The sequence below is a fragment of the Seriola dumerili genome, unplaced genomic scaffold (genome assembly GCF_002260705.1).
Source record: "Seriola dumerili isolate Sdu_G_001 unplaced genomic scaffold, Sdu_1.0 BDQW01000432.1, whole genome shotgun sequence".
Taxonomy (NCBI): Eukaryota; Metazoa; Chordata; class Actinopteri; order Carangiformes; family Carangidae; genus Seriola; species Seriola dumerili.
Genome location: NW_019174687.1, coordinates 3862044 through 3881617, shown reverse-complemented (window position 1 = coordinate 3881617; position 19574 = coordinate 3862044). Strand labels below are relative to the sequence as shown.

Genomic DNA, 19574 nt, shown 5'->3' with positions numbered 1-19574 from the left:
CAGTGCCCATCTTTTGACGTCACACAACCAACATGGCGAAGAAACAACGTGGGAAAACAACTTCACAGTCAAAGACGGCGAATAACGAAAAACAGGAAGAAAATTTCACTTTAATGCTCGAGTCCAGTGACGATGAAGCGCCCGAAGAGGTGACATTTGAAGACTCGAAGGCTCAGGCTCTACGGAGCATGAAACGGGCGCTGGATACAGCCAGGAGGTAGCTAACAGCCGGCTAACTAGCTCATGTGAACGGGGGAGACCATTAAACTAAATTACATCCAAAACAAATTAGTTTACTGTGTTTTCATGCTAATGGGTAGAATAAATACACAACAATGACCTATCCATGACATATTCTGATTTCTTCGGGGGAAATTTTCATATCGACCCGCAGAATGAGCAGCTGGTAATTTAACAGTGTATTTAAAGTGTATGGAATTGTTTCTCAATGCAACAAAACTACCACGGTACGTACGTCTGAGACGGCAGAAAAGCCGAGGGATTTTTGTAATGCGGCTCTGTTGTTGGTCTGTTTTTTTTGCCGATATGGACAGTGTCTCCCAACAATTCAGAATACCGGTAACACCGAATTAAAAAGTTGTTTAAAGCAGTTTCGTCCAGACGAAAAACCCTAATAATAAATGTTAAACATTAAACCAGTAATACAGCTATTTTTGGTATCATTCCATGTGTTTGGGTCAACGATGTATGTTCATGTTTGCAGGGAAAAAGAGCTGCTGAAGGAGAAGAGGAGGAAAAGGCAGGAGCTGTTCCAGGAACAGAAGGTCTGTGTGTGTTTTGATAAAACAATCTCAAAAACAAACCTTATTAACTGTTTTAATATCCCTGTGTAAGTTTGGCGTTTGTGCTTTTATGTATTGCAACCATAAACATGCTGTAAACAACTTTGAATAGGCTGTTTTTGTTCCTCTACATCTGCCCCACACATACAGTACAGTGTAATTCTCATACCAACGAGATACATGGTTCTGCTGTAATTTAAAAGGCAGTGGCAGGCAGTGGAAGGCAGTGTTGGACGGTGAGTCCACTTTGGTTCAGACTGAAATAGCTCAGCAACTATCAGACGGAGTAGCATGAAATTTTGTGCAGACATTCATGGTCCCCAGAGGATGAATCCTACTGACGTTGTGATCTCCTGACATTTCCTCTTGTCCTGAATCTCTTTGGGTTCTGGACTAGAAAACAGGAAATGTTTGATGTTTGTAGCTTATTAAAATCACAGGAACAATTATTGGATTATCAAAACAACAAATTATAAAATAAATTATAAATAGATTAATTGTTGCAGCTCAATTTTGGTTTATTACTGCTTTTACCAAATACCTGCAAAACCAGTGACATTATTATGCTACAGGTACAGCCTCATGTTTTTGTCTTGTCCTTTATATTGTTGATGTGTTTGCTGAATCATGGTCAGAAGGGATTTCTTGTACTTTTCCTTTTAAATAAAGCTTTTGTGTGATCTTTCTTCATTCTTCTGATTCCCACAGAAAAGAAAACTCTTACCGGACGACCTGTTGGAAGAAATTGACTCAGCTTCTTCAAAGTAAGTTTATTGACCTACCTCATTCTTCAGCTCTTTGATTTTATGCATTTCTTTACAGCCGTCCCTGCTCAGTGAACATTTAAATCTTCTTTATTTTCCAGGAAACAGAAACAGTCTGAAGATGAAGGTGAAGAAGCTTCCCATCCTTCTGACATATTTTAAACATTTAGCTGACACTCTCAGATCAGTATGACTTACTTTATCCTTTCTCCCAATTCAACCTGCTCTCACCAGCTGAAGAGGAGCGTCAGGAAGATGATGAGGAAGAGAGCAGGAAGAAGAAAAAGAAGAGGAGTGGGAAATTTGTACATGCTCGAAAGTATGTAAATACACCTTTTTAAAGGAGCTTTGCTATTGCTACAGAGCTAACTTTAGCATTTACTGACCAGTCTGGAAGACTGGAAAGAAGTGGAAAGCAATGCCAATGTTATCTCTTTGCGTCTCCTACTGGAGTTAGCATGCTAATCAGCTAACCCCACCCTGTCTCGTCACTTTCGGATAGCGACTCACTGTAGCTGCCAAGACGTAGCGCTGCTCAGAGGACGTATCGTAACCTCTTGTCTTGTAAATGCAACGATGGCCAAAGCTCTTGTCAAGTGACAATCACCACCACCCGCTCCCACTGAGAAACCACGTTCAGCAACAGAGAAAGCTTACAAATAGCCCCTTTTAATTATTGTTTTGTCAGCAATTCAATTGTAATTAATCACCAAGCATGCACTGGCTGCTCGTCCTGAAATCTAACCATCAAAGTAGTTGAACAAAATAATCTCAACTCAAGGTCCACTCAGAATTTCATTTGACTCTATCCACAGATTAATCCTGTGAGATGCATTACAGCATTTTTACGCAGGTTCATTATCAGCAGTACAGAAGTGTGATAGTCTGACTCTTGGTGTCCAGAATCTCTAAACCAGCTCTGTAAAAAAAAAAAGTGGCTTTCCCAGTTTGGTGTGGAAGAACTTAACCGGCCTGCACATGAGCACTGACCTCATCCCCTTCCAGTGCTGACTGAGATCCAGACCTCATCACCCAGCGTCGGTGTCGGACCTCACCGAAGCTGTTGTGTTTGAATAGGAGCAGGTTCCAAAATCTACCAGAAGAGTGGAGTTTGTTACAGCAGCAGGTTAAATCCCATAGTTTTAGACTAGCATGTATGTGGGTGCAATGTTCTAGTGTCCACATACTTATTTCCATATGGTGTATTGGGATAAATGATATGGATACTGGCCAAGACAGGGAACATACTGGCTCCAGATTTAACCAACCAGTAACTGTTACATCTGTTTGTTTCTGTTTTTTTTTTTTTTTTTAATGAAACTGGACTCCTTCCTGTTTGTCAGTCTGAAGGGAAACTACACGGTGGCGACGATGAAGGAGGAGCGAGCGTCGGCGTCCTTTCAGCAGCAGGCGGCCAAGGATTTCATCCAGTCCAGACTGTACGGACCAGGAAGCTGCAGGACCACAAGTAAGAAGGCAGCGTTCACACTGCATGGAGTATCACCAGCAGACACTTACCGTAAAAAAACCAATTTAGAGCCAAGATGTACTGTCAAGTGATCACGTGATTGATCACGTGATTAATCACCTACAGATCCAGACTGACCCCAGATCTGCCGTATTTTACATTCTGACCAAAAAATCCAATTACAATTTATTCAGTTGTATATTATTCTGCAAGAACTTACAGAATATGATTTTTAAAAAGTGAATTTTATCATTGTGTTATCTAATATATTTATAATGTATTAAGAGGGTTTAAATAAAAGGAAATTGTCTGAAATGAAAACACAATTCTCCTACGAGACGTTCTGCTGTTGTCACACGACGTACGTCAGCGAAATCACATAATAAAGAGAATTCAGTTCCACCTTGAGAAGTACAGAAAGTAAAGATGTATAGACAGTGATTGTAAATCACATCAATGTCAGTTTTATTTAAAAAAAAAAAAAAAAAAAAAACTCTGCAAGCTACACTCTGTGGCAGTAGTCTGTAAAGACGATGATCTGTCTCAATTTGAGTTTTGCTACAGCCACGTCCCGACTCGTCTCACTGAAGGAGTCCACTCTCCGGGGATTCCTGCCCTAGACGACGGCGGCGACATTCACAGCTTTCAGTCTTGACTTTCAGTCCCGTCGTCTTTACCCGAAGGTGTTCACACTTCACGTCCTTCTGCTTTCAGGTAACGAGCTGCTCTCCCTCCAGAACAAGAAGGGCAGGAACAAAAGTGCAGCTGTGCAGTTTGTCAAGAAAGACTGGGGTAAGTTGAGCAGAATGAACTGAGATAGTTAAACAGTTGTTACTGAATATTTATTGTGAGTATGCGAAAGAAAAAATCTGCATTTAGAAAATCTAAACCTGAGCTGCCTTCATGCTAATTTAAATAGGTTTTGAGTATGTTGTTTATTTATACTGGAGAAGTTGCTAAAATCCTCTCATTGGTTAGATGTGTCTGGGGTGCGAGCGAGACACTCAACACAGGAAGAAGGTCCTGAATAAAGTCCAAATATTAAAAAACTTCAGGTCAGACCCTGATTCGTTCTCTGGTTATCTGGCAGCAGCTGTTGATTTCTCTGGCTTTCAGCTCATACTTTGCAGAGTACACCTTGTTGGGTCAGATCCAGGTCAGATCAGAACACTGCTCCAGAATTAGTTTGCGATACAACCGAGTCCTCTTCCTCTGAAGGGTCTCCTGTGCACAACTGATGTGTTCAGATCCGCTTAAAACAAATCGTTCCAAGAGGGGAAACAATACAAGTTTGTGAATGCACCTAAAAGATGCCTGATTTTTATGCCTCTGCGCCAGTGAGAGCCAGAGCTGGACGCATGTTGTTTTCGGGTCGTCCAACCGTCCGTCCCATTCTCGTGGAGGCGATATCTCAGTAACGCCTTGAGGGATTCTCTTCAAATTTGGCAGAAATGTTCACTTGGACTCAAACTGATTCGATTTTGCTTGTCAAAGATCAAAGTTCAAGATCATGGTGATCTCACATTCTTGTGAATGCAATATATCAGGAACGCCCAGAGAGAATGTCATTCTGACACACTGTGACCTCACAAAACACCCAACCGGTGGAGGCAGATGGCCCCGCCCACCCTGAGTCCAGTTCTGCTCGAGGTTTCTGCCTCTTAAAAGGAAGTCTTTCCTTGCATCTGTGGCCTAGTGCTGCTCTTGGTGGGAATTGTTGGGTCTCTGTAAATAATACTATAAAGAGAAGGTCTAGACCTGCTCTATTTGAAAGGTGCCTCGAGATAACTTCTGTCATGAATTGGCATTATAAAAATAAAAGTTGACTTGATGTTTTTGATCATAAATCACAAATTCATTTAAATTATGGATGGGGTGAGCCTCAGGAAGATATTGGAAGTTTAATCTTACTATATCTTAAAAATCTTAATATAGTTCATTCTGTATACAGTTTGTATGGAAATGGAATTTGGACACAGCTTTGATTTCATGACACTGCCATAAAAGGGGGAAGTGATATGAGTCCTGTTCAGACAGTGATGTTGCTCAGTCTCTAATCTCTGTCCGATCTTCCAGCCTGTAAGGAAAAAGCCAAAGCAGAGAAGCTGAAGAAGAGGTGGGTCCACAAGCAGCAGATTCCCTCCTGCTGACCGGTCGTCTCCACAGACCTCCGCCGGGGCCTGCAGACCTCCACTGCACCGGCAGCACGTTGGATTTTTAATGGACAACAAACACGGCCGACCGTCAGAAACACAGAGGAAGAGGTTGTTTAAATTTAGGCCGGGACACTGACTGAATGTGGGAACAGAAGCGGCCTCAGTCCCCTGGTTTATCACCAGGACTCAGACAAAAGATGTGCAGGCGCAAACAGATGGGGGAGTGAGATTACACCAAAATAAAAGTCCTTTGTTTTCATAGCCAGAGGCTCCTCTTCGTCTTTATAAACTGGGACGTTTCCTCGCATCAACTCTTTGCTGAGTTTCTTAAACAGCAGAACATGTGGAGATACAGTTGTTCAGGGTTTATCTCATGATTTGTTTTATCTATGATGATGACATTTACTTCATACTCAGTTAATTGCTGAGATGTAAGAATCAGATGACCTGTTCCCTTTTTTCTGTTCAACAACTGTATTGATAAATGCTTGTTGTTATATCTGTATCTTTAAATATGTTTTATAAAAACTAAATAAAGGCTTGAGTGTACACACACACACACACTAGCTTTACTGCTTCAAATGATCAAAATAGTCAGTGGCCAAGGGGAAAACAAATTACACAAAATAGTCAGTAAAATGTCTAAACAAAATGTTGCATTTTTTAATTTGTTTTTCAGAAATGAAAGATTAATTTATTAAAGGAAACAAAGAAAGGGCAGTCACATATTTATACATTAACATGGTTCTGCATGTGGCTGAATATTTTGGCAAAATAAATAATGTAAAAGGATTGATGAATGTATGGTCAGTGGGACAAACTACAACATGCAGCTCATCTAAGATGGAATGACAGCATTTTGGCACGGATCAGAAGTGGCGTCACGCCAGCTATAGGCCAATGCCCCCTCCTTGTGAGTCGGGAGCGCACAGACTGCGCACAGGTGCCAATTTGCTCTAGCCTCTCGTGGCGATTGGTCGCTGCTAGTTGCGCGAAAAGGAGTCTGGAGGTCTGGGTGAAGAAAGAGCTAAAGTAAGGAGTGGAGGTCTGGAGGAACGGATTTTTCCTCTTGATTCTTCGTCCTTTTCTCTGCATTATTATTATTGTCTTTTTTTCAGAAGCTGCAAGTTCCACGAGAGACGCGGGAATCTTGGCTGAAGCGCTCAGGAAGTTGGAGACTTTGTACAATCTAACAATGGCGCGAAGAGGACTGCTATTGCTTCTCTTCAGCCATCTCTTCTTGGAGGCTTTAGCTGCGATTGGTAGGTGTTGACTGATGACGTGCAACCTTTTTGCACCTTTGTTATGTCTCACCTGTTATACCTTAACTTTCTCTTGGAGATCACGTCTGCAGGGATTTAAGTCAGACCATGTAAATGTTATGTTATCATCATCATGTAAAATAAAGAACTAAGAATATGGGGATAAGAATAAGGATTTATGAAGGCATTTCATTCACACCAAAAATATTTCCAAAGTACCTTTCAATCACTGCAAACTGACTCACAATAAGTCCTGATGTTAAGATTTGCTTATTACATAGAAATATTGCACATTTTTCACACTTCAGCCGGTCAAAAATGCATTATGAGCTTTAGCACATGTTGCTACTGAAGCTTCAATTGAACAAATTATTAATTGAGAAAATTAAATCTGATCATCCTATATGAAATTATATACTGTATATATGAAACATTCATGTACAAATTGTATATGAAACCTATTAGAAATTGAAATAATTTCATATATTGATATATATATCTAGCCTATACAAATATATACGATTATGTGTGTCTACATATGTCTACAATATATATTATATCTGTATGTTTATATTGTAGACATATGTTACATAAATATATATCCATCCCAGTATATGTTGATATTGATATAACAGTAGAGTTAAAAAGTCTGAGACACTTTCCCAGAATGTGATTTAGACATGTTTAAAATTAATAAGAAAAACTGATTTTTTTTTAACATGTATGTTGTTTTAGTAAACTTGCATGAATAAATTAAATATATAATGTTAACACATAATTTTTACATAGAGCACATATATGTTCTATGTAAAAATGTATCACAAATATTTCTAATATATAAACACACAAATTTTACTATGGGCCTTCCATATATGCTATAAACGTATATCCTCATATAGCCACAGGATGAATATATGTGACAATAATATATCCTGTTATAGGTGACATATATGGCAACATCACTCTTCATATAGGGACATATACTGTATGTCATTTATTACATTTCTGTATGGGTAGTGATGATCTGAAAAATTGCTCTCCACTAAATGACTGAACAACTTTCCGCCTTTTCTTTTGCTGCAGATACCTGTGGGGATAATATAACGTTGAACTCTGCAGCCTTCTTTATCACCCCTGGCTTTCCCATGGTATACCTGCCCTCCCAGCAATGTGTGTGGGTAATAACCACCCCTGAGCCGGATCAGAAGATCCTCCTCAACTTCAATTCTATTTTTCATCTGGAGGGCAAGGACTGCAAGTAAGAGCTCGCTCTCTCCCCTCCACAGTCATGAGTAGATAGTGCCTAGATAAAAAGGGTCACAAGTCATAAAGGTTTGGAGGCTTGATCTAGTGTCAAATCCAGAACTGAAAGACAGTTTGCCTCGCTACCTTTGGAATCTGTGGTCTGAGACCAGTGTAACAAACCATTTAGATCTGAAGTCACCTTGCATCTCACACACATATAACATGTGAAGCCTCCACAGGCTCAGTGATTCAGTCAGATCCAGCGCAGTACAGAGAAAGGCGGGAACAAACACACTTAGGATGTTTTTACGCCTAAAGTTGGTTTGCCCTGGTCCGATTCAGCTGATGAGTTTGTAAACTTGTATTGTGTATTTCCCCTTGGTTCGGTTCGCTTTCACATGGAGAAAAATTCAAATGGACTAAAGTGCATCATTTACAAACCATGTGAAAATGTTCACTACTCTTATTAGTCAGATTATCTGGCTAGAGCAGGAAAGTAAGCACAGGAAGAAGGTTACAGGAACTGTCGAACTCAAACTAGTGAGTTCACCTGCTGGTGGAGTCGGATCGAGTTTAGAACCCCTCCAGCGTTCGTTTGGGACTGGACTGAGACCACCTCCGCAGAAACGTCCTGCTGCGACTGTTTTGGTCCACATCGAAGTGTTAATGCTGTTTTCACACCTGCCCAAACGAATCTTACCAAGGGGCAAAACGAACCAGGGTTCGGTTTAACCAGACTATAAAGCAAAGGTGTGAAAGCATCCTTACATATATGCTCATATAAAGTAAAAATACCCACTTCTGAGTTACCCTTTGCACTTAAAAATGCGCTTTGACTCATGAGCACACTACAGAAATCATCCAGGATTTAATATGTGACAGGCAAGAAGTAAGAGTCACAAAGCTTCATTTAGAGGTATATATGAATGTCATCAGCATAAAAACGATAAGACACACAATGATTCCTTGAGGAACACCCCATCTTAACTCAGCTGTTGGAGAAATGGAGTTATCTGGGGCAACTGAGAAAGTTCTGTTTGAGAGGTAAGAGTGTAATAGGATTTAGGGCTGAGCTCACCTACCCATGTTTCTAGTCAATGTAGGAGGATACTATGATCGACTGTGTCAATGACGTACTTAAATCTAAAAGAACTAAAAGCAAGTAGTACCTTTGTCAGCAGCCAACAGTACATCATTGGTATTCTTAACAAGAGCTGCCTCTCTGTGATGTTGCACTCTAAAACCAGACTGGAAACTATTTAAAAGATTATTTTTGTTCATAAAAGATGTCAATTGAAATGAGTTTTCTTTCTCAATAACCTTAGATGAAAAAAAGACAATTAATTACTTAAGGATAGAGGGTCCAGATTGGGCTTCTTTAGTAGGGGATGAACAACAGCGCATGTTTAAAACGGTCTGGGAAAGAGCCAGAGGCCAAATAACTGCTAAAAATTACTAAAATAACAGGACTAGAAGTAACTTAACAGTTTCATAAAACATTGTAGAAGGAACAAACAGCATTGCTAAACAATCCACTGGGCCAGGTTAACGTAAAAATCAGTTATACTTTGCAACAACACAAACCTAAAGTCGTATCTCCTCTCTGCTCCTACAGGCACGACTATGTGGAGGTTTACAACGGCGGCGACGAGCTTTCGCCCTTGTTGGGAAGGTATTGTGGGTCGGTTGCACCACGCCCGTTCATCACCAGCGGCAACCAGGTCCTCATCAAGTTTATCTCTGATGATGAGAACGATGGGGCAGGATTCGCTGTTCACTACGAGGTCTTCAAGCTAGGTGTGTAGTGGTCTGCGGTCTGCAGGTGGAAACTTATAAGTTTTCATTATCACATGAAATTATGATGCAGTTCTATCATGCTTGTAATAACAACTAGTGGTGCGCAGATCGATACTGAAATATCAATACTTCCGATTCCAAACGTTTCTGTTCTAGGATTGATTCTCACATTAAAAGATTGATACCTCAACTAAATAATTTGGGGTAAATGTCACAATAGAAAGTAACAACACTATCACCGGGATCTAGTCTAAATAATACCTGGTTGATAGGAACTACTTCTCCTATGGCTCTGTAAATACTTGGCCATTGAACAGAGTGTTGACATTTATGGTGGCCGTCGTGTGTGGAACTTCTTCAGACAAAAGATGTGAATCCGGAATGTTTTGTAAAAAGGTTGAGGCAAGCATTTTCAAGGGAGCCTGATTCAGATGCTGAAGTGTCAATTAACATGCAACTCTCAAGTTGATTGGTCCGTAGGACATCTTCTTTTGATCTTTTGAAAGTGCTATTTTTCTTTATTATTAAGGAATAAAAGAGTAGTCTGATTGAAATCCATCTTGTTTGAAATGGTTATGCTTACTTATCATTTCCCTTCTCACAACATATTAAGCTTTTGTACAAAGTATCGGTATCGTATCGGTATCGTATCGGTATCGGCGATATCAGCCTGGGTATTACTTGGTATCAGATCGGAAAGGAAATCAGTGGTATCGCACATCACTGATAACAATGTCTTTGACTATGGTCATTTTATGTTTTTACCACTTGTTTCATGTCACAGTAAGGTTATGTGATGTTCTCAGGTTTCTCTTGTATTTTTACTTTGGTATATTTGGTGTTACCACAGCTTGGAAATGATGGTCAAAAGAAATAAAGAGGCAAGCTATAATAAAGTGGAATGATACTACAAAATACCCCAAAAGCAAAAGCAATTCTGTTTTCTTGGTTGCTTGACAAAACTAATACCCACTAACATTTCATATGTTTCCACATTGAGGCGCCAATGTTGTCCAAGGTTGTCCAAACAGCCTGGGCTAACCTGAGCTGAACCGGCACACCCACTGTTTGGCTCAAAGCCTTTCTAACAGCCTTTCTACATTTGTATTTGCTCTTCCCTCTTGGGTCCACTTGACTAGCTGCCAAAATGGCAAGATGCCTGTGATTACTCAAAACAGGGTCCAATCAGATGTAAAGGGAACTTGCAATATGCATGCCAGTTTTAGATGCCCAGAAGGGTCATAAACTGATAATATTTCAGTTTATATGTGCATTTCCATGTCTATATTGGGTTTTGCTACAGGAGGCACAAAAGTTTCTTAAGATGATATTTTGCCACATTTAAAATTCAAAATCATGACAGTAGTAGTAATATGACAACAGGTGATCACCCCTTACCGCTCTCTAACCCCTGATAGCTCACACATCTATCCAAACACATCTTGACCCTTTAAAAACTCATCAGTTTCTTCTCCCCTCATAGGTCCAGATTGTTCCAGAAACTTCACTGATCCCCAGGGTGTTATCACAACACCAGACTTCCCCAAGAATTACCCCAACAACCTCGACTGCACTCTCATGATCTTCGCCCCCCAGCAGAAGTCAGAGATTGTGTTGGAGTTCAACAGCTTCAGCATGGAGCCCCACAGCTTCCATACAGACCCCGACAACTCCTGCAAATATGACTGGCTGGAGATCTGGGACGGCCTCCCTGCAGGTGAGGAGACGATCTGGATGAGGTTGAGATAGACGAGAAACATGGATGAAATGTTGATGGAAATCTGGGTCAGTAGAAAAAGAGCAAGGACTCTGTTGAAGGCTTTTCAGGACATTGAGAGAACTATGGTTCCTCTGTAGTTAGGGCATTTGCTTGACCAGGTAGCCTTCTTTCCAATCTGCTGGTTCTTATTCTTTCTACCAGATCTACAGAGATGGCCAGTTCTTCGCTCTTCAGATGTGTGAGGGCATTTTTTTAATTTCCAGGTTGGTGGGCTTTCCACAGTTTATGGGCAAGTCCGTTGAATGTCCGGAAGGTTGGATTGTGTCAGTCTGTTCAGGAGTTGTTCAAAATGCTCTGCCCATCTCTACTGCTGTTGCTCTAGTCCTGTGATTGTCTTCGCTTCTTTGTCTTTCACCAGTCGCTCTGGCGCAGCTGATCTTTCCTTTTGCTGCTTCTGCTTCTTTTGCCAGGCTGTCGATTTGTTTTATGTTTTCTCTTGTCGTTTGCGCTTTTCTTTACCTTTCTGTTGACCATATCTCCCCTAGTAATTGCTAGTATCCACTTTTTCTGCTTGTGTTTCTTTAGTTCAATCACTTCCTGATGTGTTCCTGTGATGGTCTCTCTTTTATTTCACCGTTCGTCTTCCATGTTGTCCTCCTCTTCATTGCTCTGTTCTTGCAATCCTTGGAATCTCTTCTTCAGATTGAGCATGGACTCCACCCTTTTCTGTGTCTTTCAAAAGGTAGGAGTTGAAGTTCTCTTTGACGCTGCTTCCATTCGGCGCTTCCTCAGCTTCAGCATGGCGACTAGTAGGTGGTGATGTGATGCCATGTTTGCTCCTCTCTTCACTTGTACATTAGGTCCTACAGTGATCTCCTGAACTTCCTGGTTATCCAGAAGTGATCTACCTGGTTCTCAGTCAAACCATCCAGTGATACCAAGGTCCCCTTATGGATCCTCTTGTGTTGAAAGATGACTAGGTTGATCAGGGAACAGGTGTCCGCGAATACCTCTCCATTCTTATTCATCGCTCCTAAACCCTACTTGCCCATCACTTCTTCACAGACTGTGTTGTCTCTTCTGATCTTTGCATTGAAATCCCCATGAGAATACTGATGTTTGGATAATACTTAGTCTTCTGCCTCAAAGGTATGACATCACTCATGAGAGGTGAGAGTTGACAGATTGGAGCTGACGGGATCAGCTGCTCACTCTGATTGTTTGATGCCTTTTCATCAGAGCAGATTAAAGTTTTGGGCTTCCAATTTAAATTGGACACTTTTAGACATGAGTTCTGTGTCGATGGAATATAACAGATTAAAAACAAGTCTGTGATTGTGTGTTTTTGTTTCAGTCATGAAGCCTTTATCAGGACAGTGAGGGCAGGGAAGGACAATGAGAATAATACAAGCAGTCTGTAGTGGATGAGTGATGAAGCTAACGCTCTCCATTTTCTCCACCTCCCCTGCTTCATCTCTCGTTGCCTTTGTCTCCCTATCACCCTTTTCTCCCCTCTTCTTTTACTTTCACTCCCTCTCACTTCATCTCTCTTCGTTGTTGCTCTCCTTCTTATTCATTTCCTTCCTCCTTCCCTTTTGAATCTCTCCTCCTTTGTCTCTCTTACCCTCCTTTCATTCCTCAGTGGGTTCCCACATTGGCAAATACTGTGGCTCGTCCTCCCCGGGCCGCGTGATCTCCCACAGTGGCATCCTGTCCATGATCGTCATCACTGACAACCAGCTCACCAAAGAGGGATTCTCCGCCAACTACACCATCCACAACAGAAGCCCTAAGTGTGAGCAGCTGGATTAGTGATGAGAAATAAAGGAGGTGGGGGGTGTGATGTGGCATCAGGAAGGACCAGGGTTCATTTCCTGGATATTTGTGTTGTGTAGTATAATGATACTGTTACAGATCATAAAATGCCTCATCCACTGCTGATTACCCGGATAAGTACTGGAATGTTTAAATTAATTCAGCCTCAACCTAAGTGTCCTTAAGCATGACACTGAATCCCTTCCAGCTCTAAAGGTGCAGGGTCCAGTTGCACAAAACACCTTACATTAAGATTTTCCTTGAAGTCTGACTTAAGGATTCTGTAAAACAAAAATGGTTGCTCAAAACACCCTTAGGTTTTCTCCATATGGTCTCCTTAGAAAATGTTCGCTTAAGTATTTAAGGTTTTCTCCTTGTCTTAGTCTTAAACTTAAGGAATCACTAAAAGTCAGTTAAACCATTGCACGAAAGACCTTAGCGACCAAAGTAAGGAAAAAACTAAAGGTACCTCTGACTCTAACTGTAACATGACTGAATTTATGGCGATAAATCAAGTAAATGAGGCATGGGAGAACCCACCCTTAACAATGAGGAATTGATTCTACATCACAGATTTGACCTGTAGTCAGTTTATAATTAGTCCGACCCTAGAGTTTTATCACTTTTTTCAGACTGATACAAATTCCTAGAATGTGATTTATGGTTATAATATGTAAGAATCAGTGCTTTTTTGATGTCATCATAGTTTTTGCTCTAGTGGTGGATGTTTGGATTTATGATGATCCCCAGCTGGAAGTCTAAGTTTCCTCACTCTGTCCCTACTGATGCTCTCAAGTCTTGAAAAAATGTGCCACCAACAACTTTCTGCCTTTTCCTGTGCTGCAGATACCTGCGGATCTAATTTACAAATAGACTCCGGAAGCTATTTGACCACCTCGGGCTTTCCCTATGAATACCTGCCCTCCCAGCATTGTGTGTGGGTGCTAACTGCCCTTGAGCCGGGTCATAAGATCATCCTCAGCTTCAATCCTTATTTTAATCTGGAGGGCAAGGACTGCAAGTAAGAGCTCTCTCCTCACTCTCTCTCCCCTCCACTGTTGGTTTGAATGTATTTATGTATATTTTTGTATTTTTATTTTGTATTTTTTAGCTTTTTTTTTTTTTTTAAATTGAAGACTTTTTTGGGCGGGCTATGCCACATCAAATGGACACGGTTTGGGATATGGTCCTCTTTATACAACCCTTTAACTGTACTTCTCCAGGCTTTGAACAAAACATGGTGGCACCTATGTCCCCTATTGGACATTCCTCACCAGGCTGGAACAATGACTGGCCTGAAGCCACATGACCAAAGGCCCAACCCACATTTGAAGTAGCCTCATAGGCACACGACTGGCTGTCTTGTATTTTTTTTGTTCCATACCCACGTTATTTAAATGTCCCCCGTGATGTGTTCTCTGATGACCCCACTGAAGGCCACAAGTCAAAAAACATCAGTCAAATGAAGTTCTTCTGTTCACTACAAGTGTCACTGGATCACAGGTCATAAAGGTTGCCTTCTTACCTTTGGGATCTGCGTCTGGGGAATGTCAAGTCCAGTCAGTTTTTAATTATATGGTGCCAAATCACAACTGAAGTTATCTCAAGGCACTTGTCATGAAGAGCAGGTCTACACTGTAATCTTTGTAATAAAAGCACTTGGCGACGGCTGCAAGGAAGCATGTTTTCTCATGTTCAACACACTTACATATAGGCATACGTCCTTTGCAACAGCACAGACCTAAACTCGGATATCTTCTCTGCTCCTACAGGCACGACTATGTGGAGGTTTACGACGGCGGTGATGAACTTTCGCCCTTGTTGGGAAGGTATTGTGGGACGGTTGCACCTTCCCCGATAATAACCAGCGGCAACCAGGTCCTCATCAAGTTTATCTCTGATGATGAGGTACAGGAGGCGGGATTCTCTGTTGTCTACAAACTCTTCAAGCCAGGTGTGTAGCGGTCTGTGGTCTGCAGGTAGTCACACAAAGGTTTTCACCAGCTGGTGGAATCATGCCAGGAGCCAGAGAGCCACAATCCCCTTCTACAATTTACAGCCATTGGATACAGTAAGAGTGACACAATGTGTATGGGTGATCATCCACAAGACTCCATACGTCTTACATTTAATAATTGGTGTATGGTGCCGATTGAACCCCTATGAAAACTCTTCTTTTATATTTTTTTCAACAATTTTTTTTAATGTAGAAACATTTTAGTGTTAGACTACAGTCATTTTATGTTACCATTTGTCTTCTCTCAGTAAGGTTATGTGATGTTCTCAGGTTTCTCTTGTGGTTTTGCTTGATGTAAAATCACCAAAGCAAATGTTAAAACAAGTGTTACATCTTGAATTCTGAGTTCTCTCAAATTAGCCAAATTTACTGGAAAGCACTTGCAAATGCACAAATGTGCTGCAAATTCAGAAAACATCATCAAACACACACAAACGCGCTGCAAAGCAAAGGTCTCTCTCTCTCTCTCTCTCTCTCTCTCTCTCTCGTTGGGACACACTTGTTGTTTAATGCCCAGTTGTGACTTTTGAAGTTAAAAGCATTGACCAGTGTGTCCCAGCAGGGTTCATCATCTTTTAGTGTCCTCAGGAAACACTTCCGTTGTGTTGCAAGTATTTGCAGCACTTGTCAAATTGATGATGTTTTCTTAAGTTTGCATTTTGTGTATTTGCATGCGTTTTGTTTAAAAAGTTTTAAATTAAGAGGCAAGTTATAATAAAGTGGAATGATCCATTAAACTGCACAAATACCCTAGAGTAACTTTTCCGAGAATACGAAAAGTGTTGCAAAATTGTCCAACCTTGGACGTCCCACGCTTGTATTTGGTCTTCCCTCTTGATCCAAGAGGGAGGACCAAATACACGCTTGTATTTGGTCCTCCCTCTTGATCCAAGAGGGAGGACCAAATACAAGCGTGGGACGTCCACTGATGAGTGATCACAGGCAACTTTTGGCGGCAACTGAAGTGGATTTCAGTTGCCCCCAAAATGGCAAGTTGCCTGTGATCACTCATCAGTTTCTATGAATGAAAAGGGGACATGCGTTTATTCCTCTGTTTGGTTTTGCACCCTGGAGAGCCATGACAGGATCCAGGAGTAACAATCCCCAGGTGGCGTTATGTTGAAAAGTCCTGTTTTGAACCATTAAAAAAAAAGAATCCTATTGTACTGACGTGAGGAGTGAGGTAATAAAACAAGCTGTACCGACCTCTAACCCCTGATAGCTCACACCTCTGTACAAACACGTCTTGACACTTTAAAAACTCATCAGTCTCTTCTCCCCTCATAGGTCCAAAATGTTCCAGAAACTTCACGGATCCACAGGGTGTTATCACAACACCGAACTTCCCCAAGAAATACCCAGAAAACATGAACTGCAGTCTCATGATCTTCGCCCCCCAGGAGAAGTCGGAGATCGTGTTGGAGTTCAACAGCTTCGACATGGAGCCGGACTTCCTACATAAAGACCCCGACAACCCCTGCACATACGACTGGCTGGAGATCTGGGACGGCCTCCCTGCAGGTGAGGAGACGATCTGGATCAGGTTGAGGTCAATCAGAAACATGGATGAAATGTTGATTGAAATCTGGGAGCGTTAGAACAAGAGCGCAACCTGACTAGTGAAAGAAACATTTCTAGTCCAGAAAGTGCAAAACAATCTAATAATATAAGCAGTCTGCAGTTGATGAGTGATGAAGCCAACGTTCTCTTTCTTCACCCCCCCTTTTGAATCTCTCCTCCTTTGTCCCTCTTACCCTCCTCTTCATCCCTCAGTGGGTTCCTACATTGGCAAATACTGTGGCTGGACCCCCCCAGACCAAGTGATCTCCCAGAGTGGCATCCTGTCCATGATCGTCATCACTGACAAGGCTATCAACAGATCGGGATTCTCTGCCAACTACACCATCCGCGAGAGGATGGACTAGCTATGAGAAGTGAAGGTGGTGTTTTTCAGGGAGAGAGTACTGGCAACTACTGTTGTACCAGTGTGCAGGGGGGGAAACTTCCCTGATGAGGATGAGCAGCTCAGCTAATGAGGTGTTTTCCTAGCAACCGCTGTAGAGATAACTAATAGTTTAGAATTAGACCAATCAGAAAACCCTGTGTGTGACTGTTGACCAGTCGGTTATATTGGATCTCTCTAGGAGAAGCATGGTGTAAGAGGGATAAAAGAATATATCCGTCCTGTTCCTTTACATGTCAGATTTGTACTTTGTAGGATAAAAATTGCTTGACTCCATATTGAATTTCCTGTCCTCCTTTGATTTGGTTCCCATGATCCCAGGAGGGAATGTTTGTTCACATTTGTTGAAGAACCGAAGACATCAGAAGAAAATCCACAAATGATTGAATTAGTGGTTTGTCGATTAACTCGGCTTCAACCTACAGTAAGTGTTCATCTCACATCTCTCGACGCCATGTCACAGGCCACTGAAATTTATAATGTGATCCAGATTGGGAACCACTGGCCAAAAAAAAAAATTAAATCAGGCAAAAACTCTCCATTTAAAGTCATTTAAAATGTTTTTTGTCTGACCAATATTATTTTATCAGATATATTACTACTGAAATATAAAGAGAGAGTAGTGACAAAAAGATGCAGTAAAGAAATGCCAAAAATATGCCTGTGGTCATTTAGAAACTGTTGCAGTTAATTTGTTTTACCTGCAGTGATAGACATCACCTTGAGGAAACTAGTGATGGACATTTTTCATATATCTTTCATATATTCTTATAATACAGACTGACAGACTAATCAATATTGAACATATTGGTTCACTGTAGTCCTATATTATCTAGGTTTAATGGGTTATTTTAAGGAAAGGAAGGGGGGGGGGTTTAAAAGGTTCAGATATGACATCGTCATCAGCTAGTACTGTGTTTTAAGGTCGACTTTCTTAAAGGCTTCACATGTGGGTTAGTGTGTTCAGAATGGCGGGAAAAAATATTTTGCAGGATTATGTTCGGAGAACACGTCATTCAGGATTAAAGTGAACTCTGTACAGCCTCAGCTGCTCACTGGAAGCAGGACTTAAACTGGTTTCACAGGCAGAGGGAAGACTTCAGTTCCAGGCGTCATGCAGCATCCAGACAAGTTCGATCATCATTTGTCATTTTTAATATAAATCTTTTCACCCTCACACAAATTGCACATTTTTTTTCTCCAAATGGACACACAGTCAGCAGTGGACAACTTACTGGTTGACATCTTCCTTATACACCGTGAACTGGCTAAAAGAAGGAGAAACAAAAAGAATAAAATAAGAGACATCTAACTTGATCTTACCACCACTTTACTATGGCATGCATAGGTTTCAGACCTTACTCAGAAAGAGACAACAGACACTTTGTCTAAGAAATTTTCTAAACGATGCCGTGACTGCTTGCAATCCAGGAAAAAAAACAAAAACAACAAAACAAACAAAAAAAAAAGAATAAAATAAAAAAAGCAAGAAACCAACCAAGGTACAGAAAAGCTCTGATCCACCGTGAGGAGAAATGTCAACTCTGGACCCCTGGGAAAAAACGAAAGGAAAAAGATGGAGGTCGTGTCTAGCAAAGGTTTCGGCATTCCTGTTTCTCTGCAAGTGGCGAGCACAAACACACAGGCTTCAAACACAGCTGCGAAGGATTCTTCCTAAAGTATTTGGTTCTTTATTTTTGTAAGTGTGGTATCCACAGTGCAGTTGACAAATACTTTTTTTTTTTTTTTTTTTTCTCATGGTTTTTCCTTTTTGTATTTGCCCCATCGATGCTTTGAGCACGAAGAGGCCGGAGAAGGATCTGGTAAACAAGAAAATAAAAACAAAAATAAATAAAACCTGGTGGACAGAGGAAAGATGATGGGTGGACATGGATAGCTGGAGACAGGTGGACATGGGGGCTTTGCAGACCTAGATGCTATTTCTACTGAAATAGCATCTAGGTCTGCTATTTTAAATATTTGCTATTTTAAGCATTTAGAAAAATTGAGAAAATTATAGCTTGATAGCAAAACACTACCAGGGAAAACTGGGACTGAGCCACTGTGGGGTTGATGTTAAGAATCAGATCAACTGAAAACAAAACAAGCAACTATCCAACATTAAAATTGAACTGAAATTAAAATTCTTATTTTTCAAAGACATAAGTAGACATTTCCTTCGTGTTTGATTTGACTGGAGTATTTATTTGGTCAAAACTGTTATAACTAAAAAGAAATAATTAGGGTTTTAATTTTTTATATTCTTTTGCAATGATAGCTCCACCTTGTGAATTTTTGGGAGCCACTGTTGATGTTAGCATCAGTAATTTGACTTATCCAACATCAGTGTAGGCGGGCACTAAGTGTAGTTCCCATTATTGCTTTAGTTAACCAGCTGGGGAGGCCGAGGTGGCTGCTGCGACACCCTGATGTACCGTTAAGACAAACAAGAGTGCTGCCGGATTTATTTCCATATATGCTGCAGCTAAGACCGCTGATAAAAAAAAAAAAAAAAGCTCATGGTTGCCAGACACGTTTTCGAGGACCTGAGTTTTGGTGCACAG

The 19574-nt window shown here is 41.0% G+C and overlaps 2 protein-coding genes across 2 annotated transcripts; both read left to right on the top strand.

Annotated features, from left to right (window-relative positions):
- Window positions 1-26: 26 nt before the first annotated feature.
- On the top strand, window positions 27-5748 carry LOC111233882 (nucleolar protein 7-like). Its single transcript, XM_022761789.1, has 8 exons — window positions 27-217; window positions 725-785; window positions 1512-1567; window positions 1669-1694; window positions 1802-1886; window positions 2911-3035; window positions 3750-3827; window positions 5112-5748. The coding sequence occupies exons 1-8, from the start codon at window positions 33-35 to the stop codon at window positions 5183-5185; spliced, it is 690 nt and encodes a 229-aa protein (XP_022617510.1). The 5' UTR covers window positions 27-32; the 3' UTR covers window positions 5186-5748.
- Window positions 5749-6121: 373 nt separating this feature from the next.
- LOC111233879 (tolloid-like protein 1) lies at window positions 6122-17279 on the top strand. Its single transcript, XM_022761785.1, has 10 exons — window positions 6122-6223; window positions 6310-6453; window positions 7537-7711; window positions 9314-9495; window positions 10979-11212; window positions 12858-13010; window positions 13877-14051; window positions 14803-14984; window positions 16335-16568; window positions 16821-17279. The coding sequence occupies exons 2-10, from the start codon at window positions 6387-6389 to the stop codon at window positions 16970-16972; spliced, it is 1554 nt and encodes a 517-aa protein (XP_022617506.1). The 5' UTR covers window positions 6122-6223; window positions 6310-6386; the 3' UTR covers window positions 16973-17279.
- Window positions 17280-19574: the final 2295 nt, after the last annotated feature.

Excerpts from the sequence above, each read along its gene's own strand:
- LOC111233879 (XM_022761785.1), top strand. The coding sequence starts at position 6,387 with ATGGCGCGAAGAGGACTGCTATTGCTTCTCTTCAGCCATCTCTTCTTG. Across the intron at positions 6,454-7,536 it reads GGAGGCTTTAGCTGCGATTG|ATACCTGTGGGGATAATATA; the intron begins GTAGGTGTTGAC and ends CTTTTGCTGCAG. Across the intron at positions 11,213-12,857 it reads CTGGGACGGCCTCCCTGCAG|TGGGTTCCCACATTGGCAAA; the intron begins GTGAGGAGACGA and ends TTCATTCCTCAG.
- LOC111233882 (XM_022761789.1), top strand. The coding sequence starts at position 33 with ATGGCGAAGAAACAACGTGGGAAAACAACTTCACAGTCAAAGACGGCG. Across the intron at positions 218-724 it reads GCGCTGGATACAGCCAGGAG|GGAAAAAGAGCTGCTGAAGG; the intron begins GTAGCTAACAGC and ends TCATGTTTGCAG. Across the intron at positions 3,036-3,749 it reads AGGAAGCTGCAGGACCACAA|GTAACGAGCTGCTCTCCCTC; the intron begins GTAAGAAGGCAG and ends TTCTGCTTTCAG.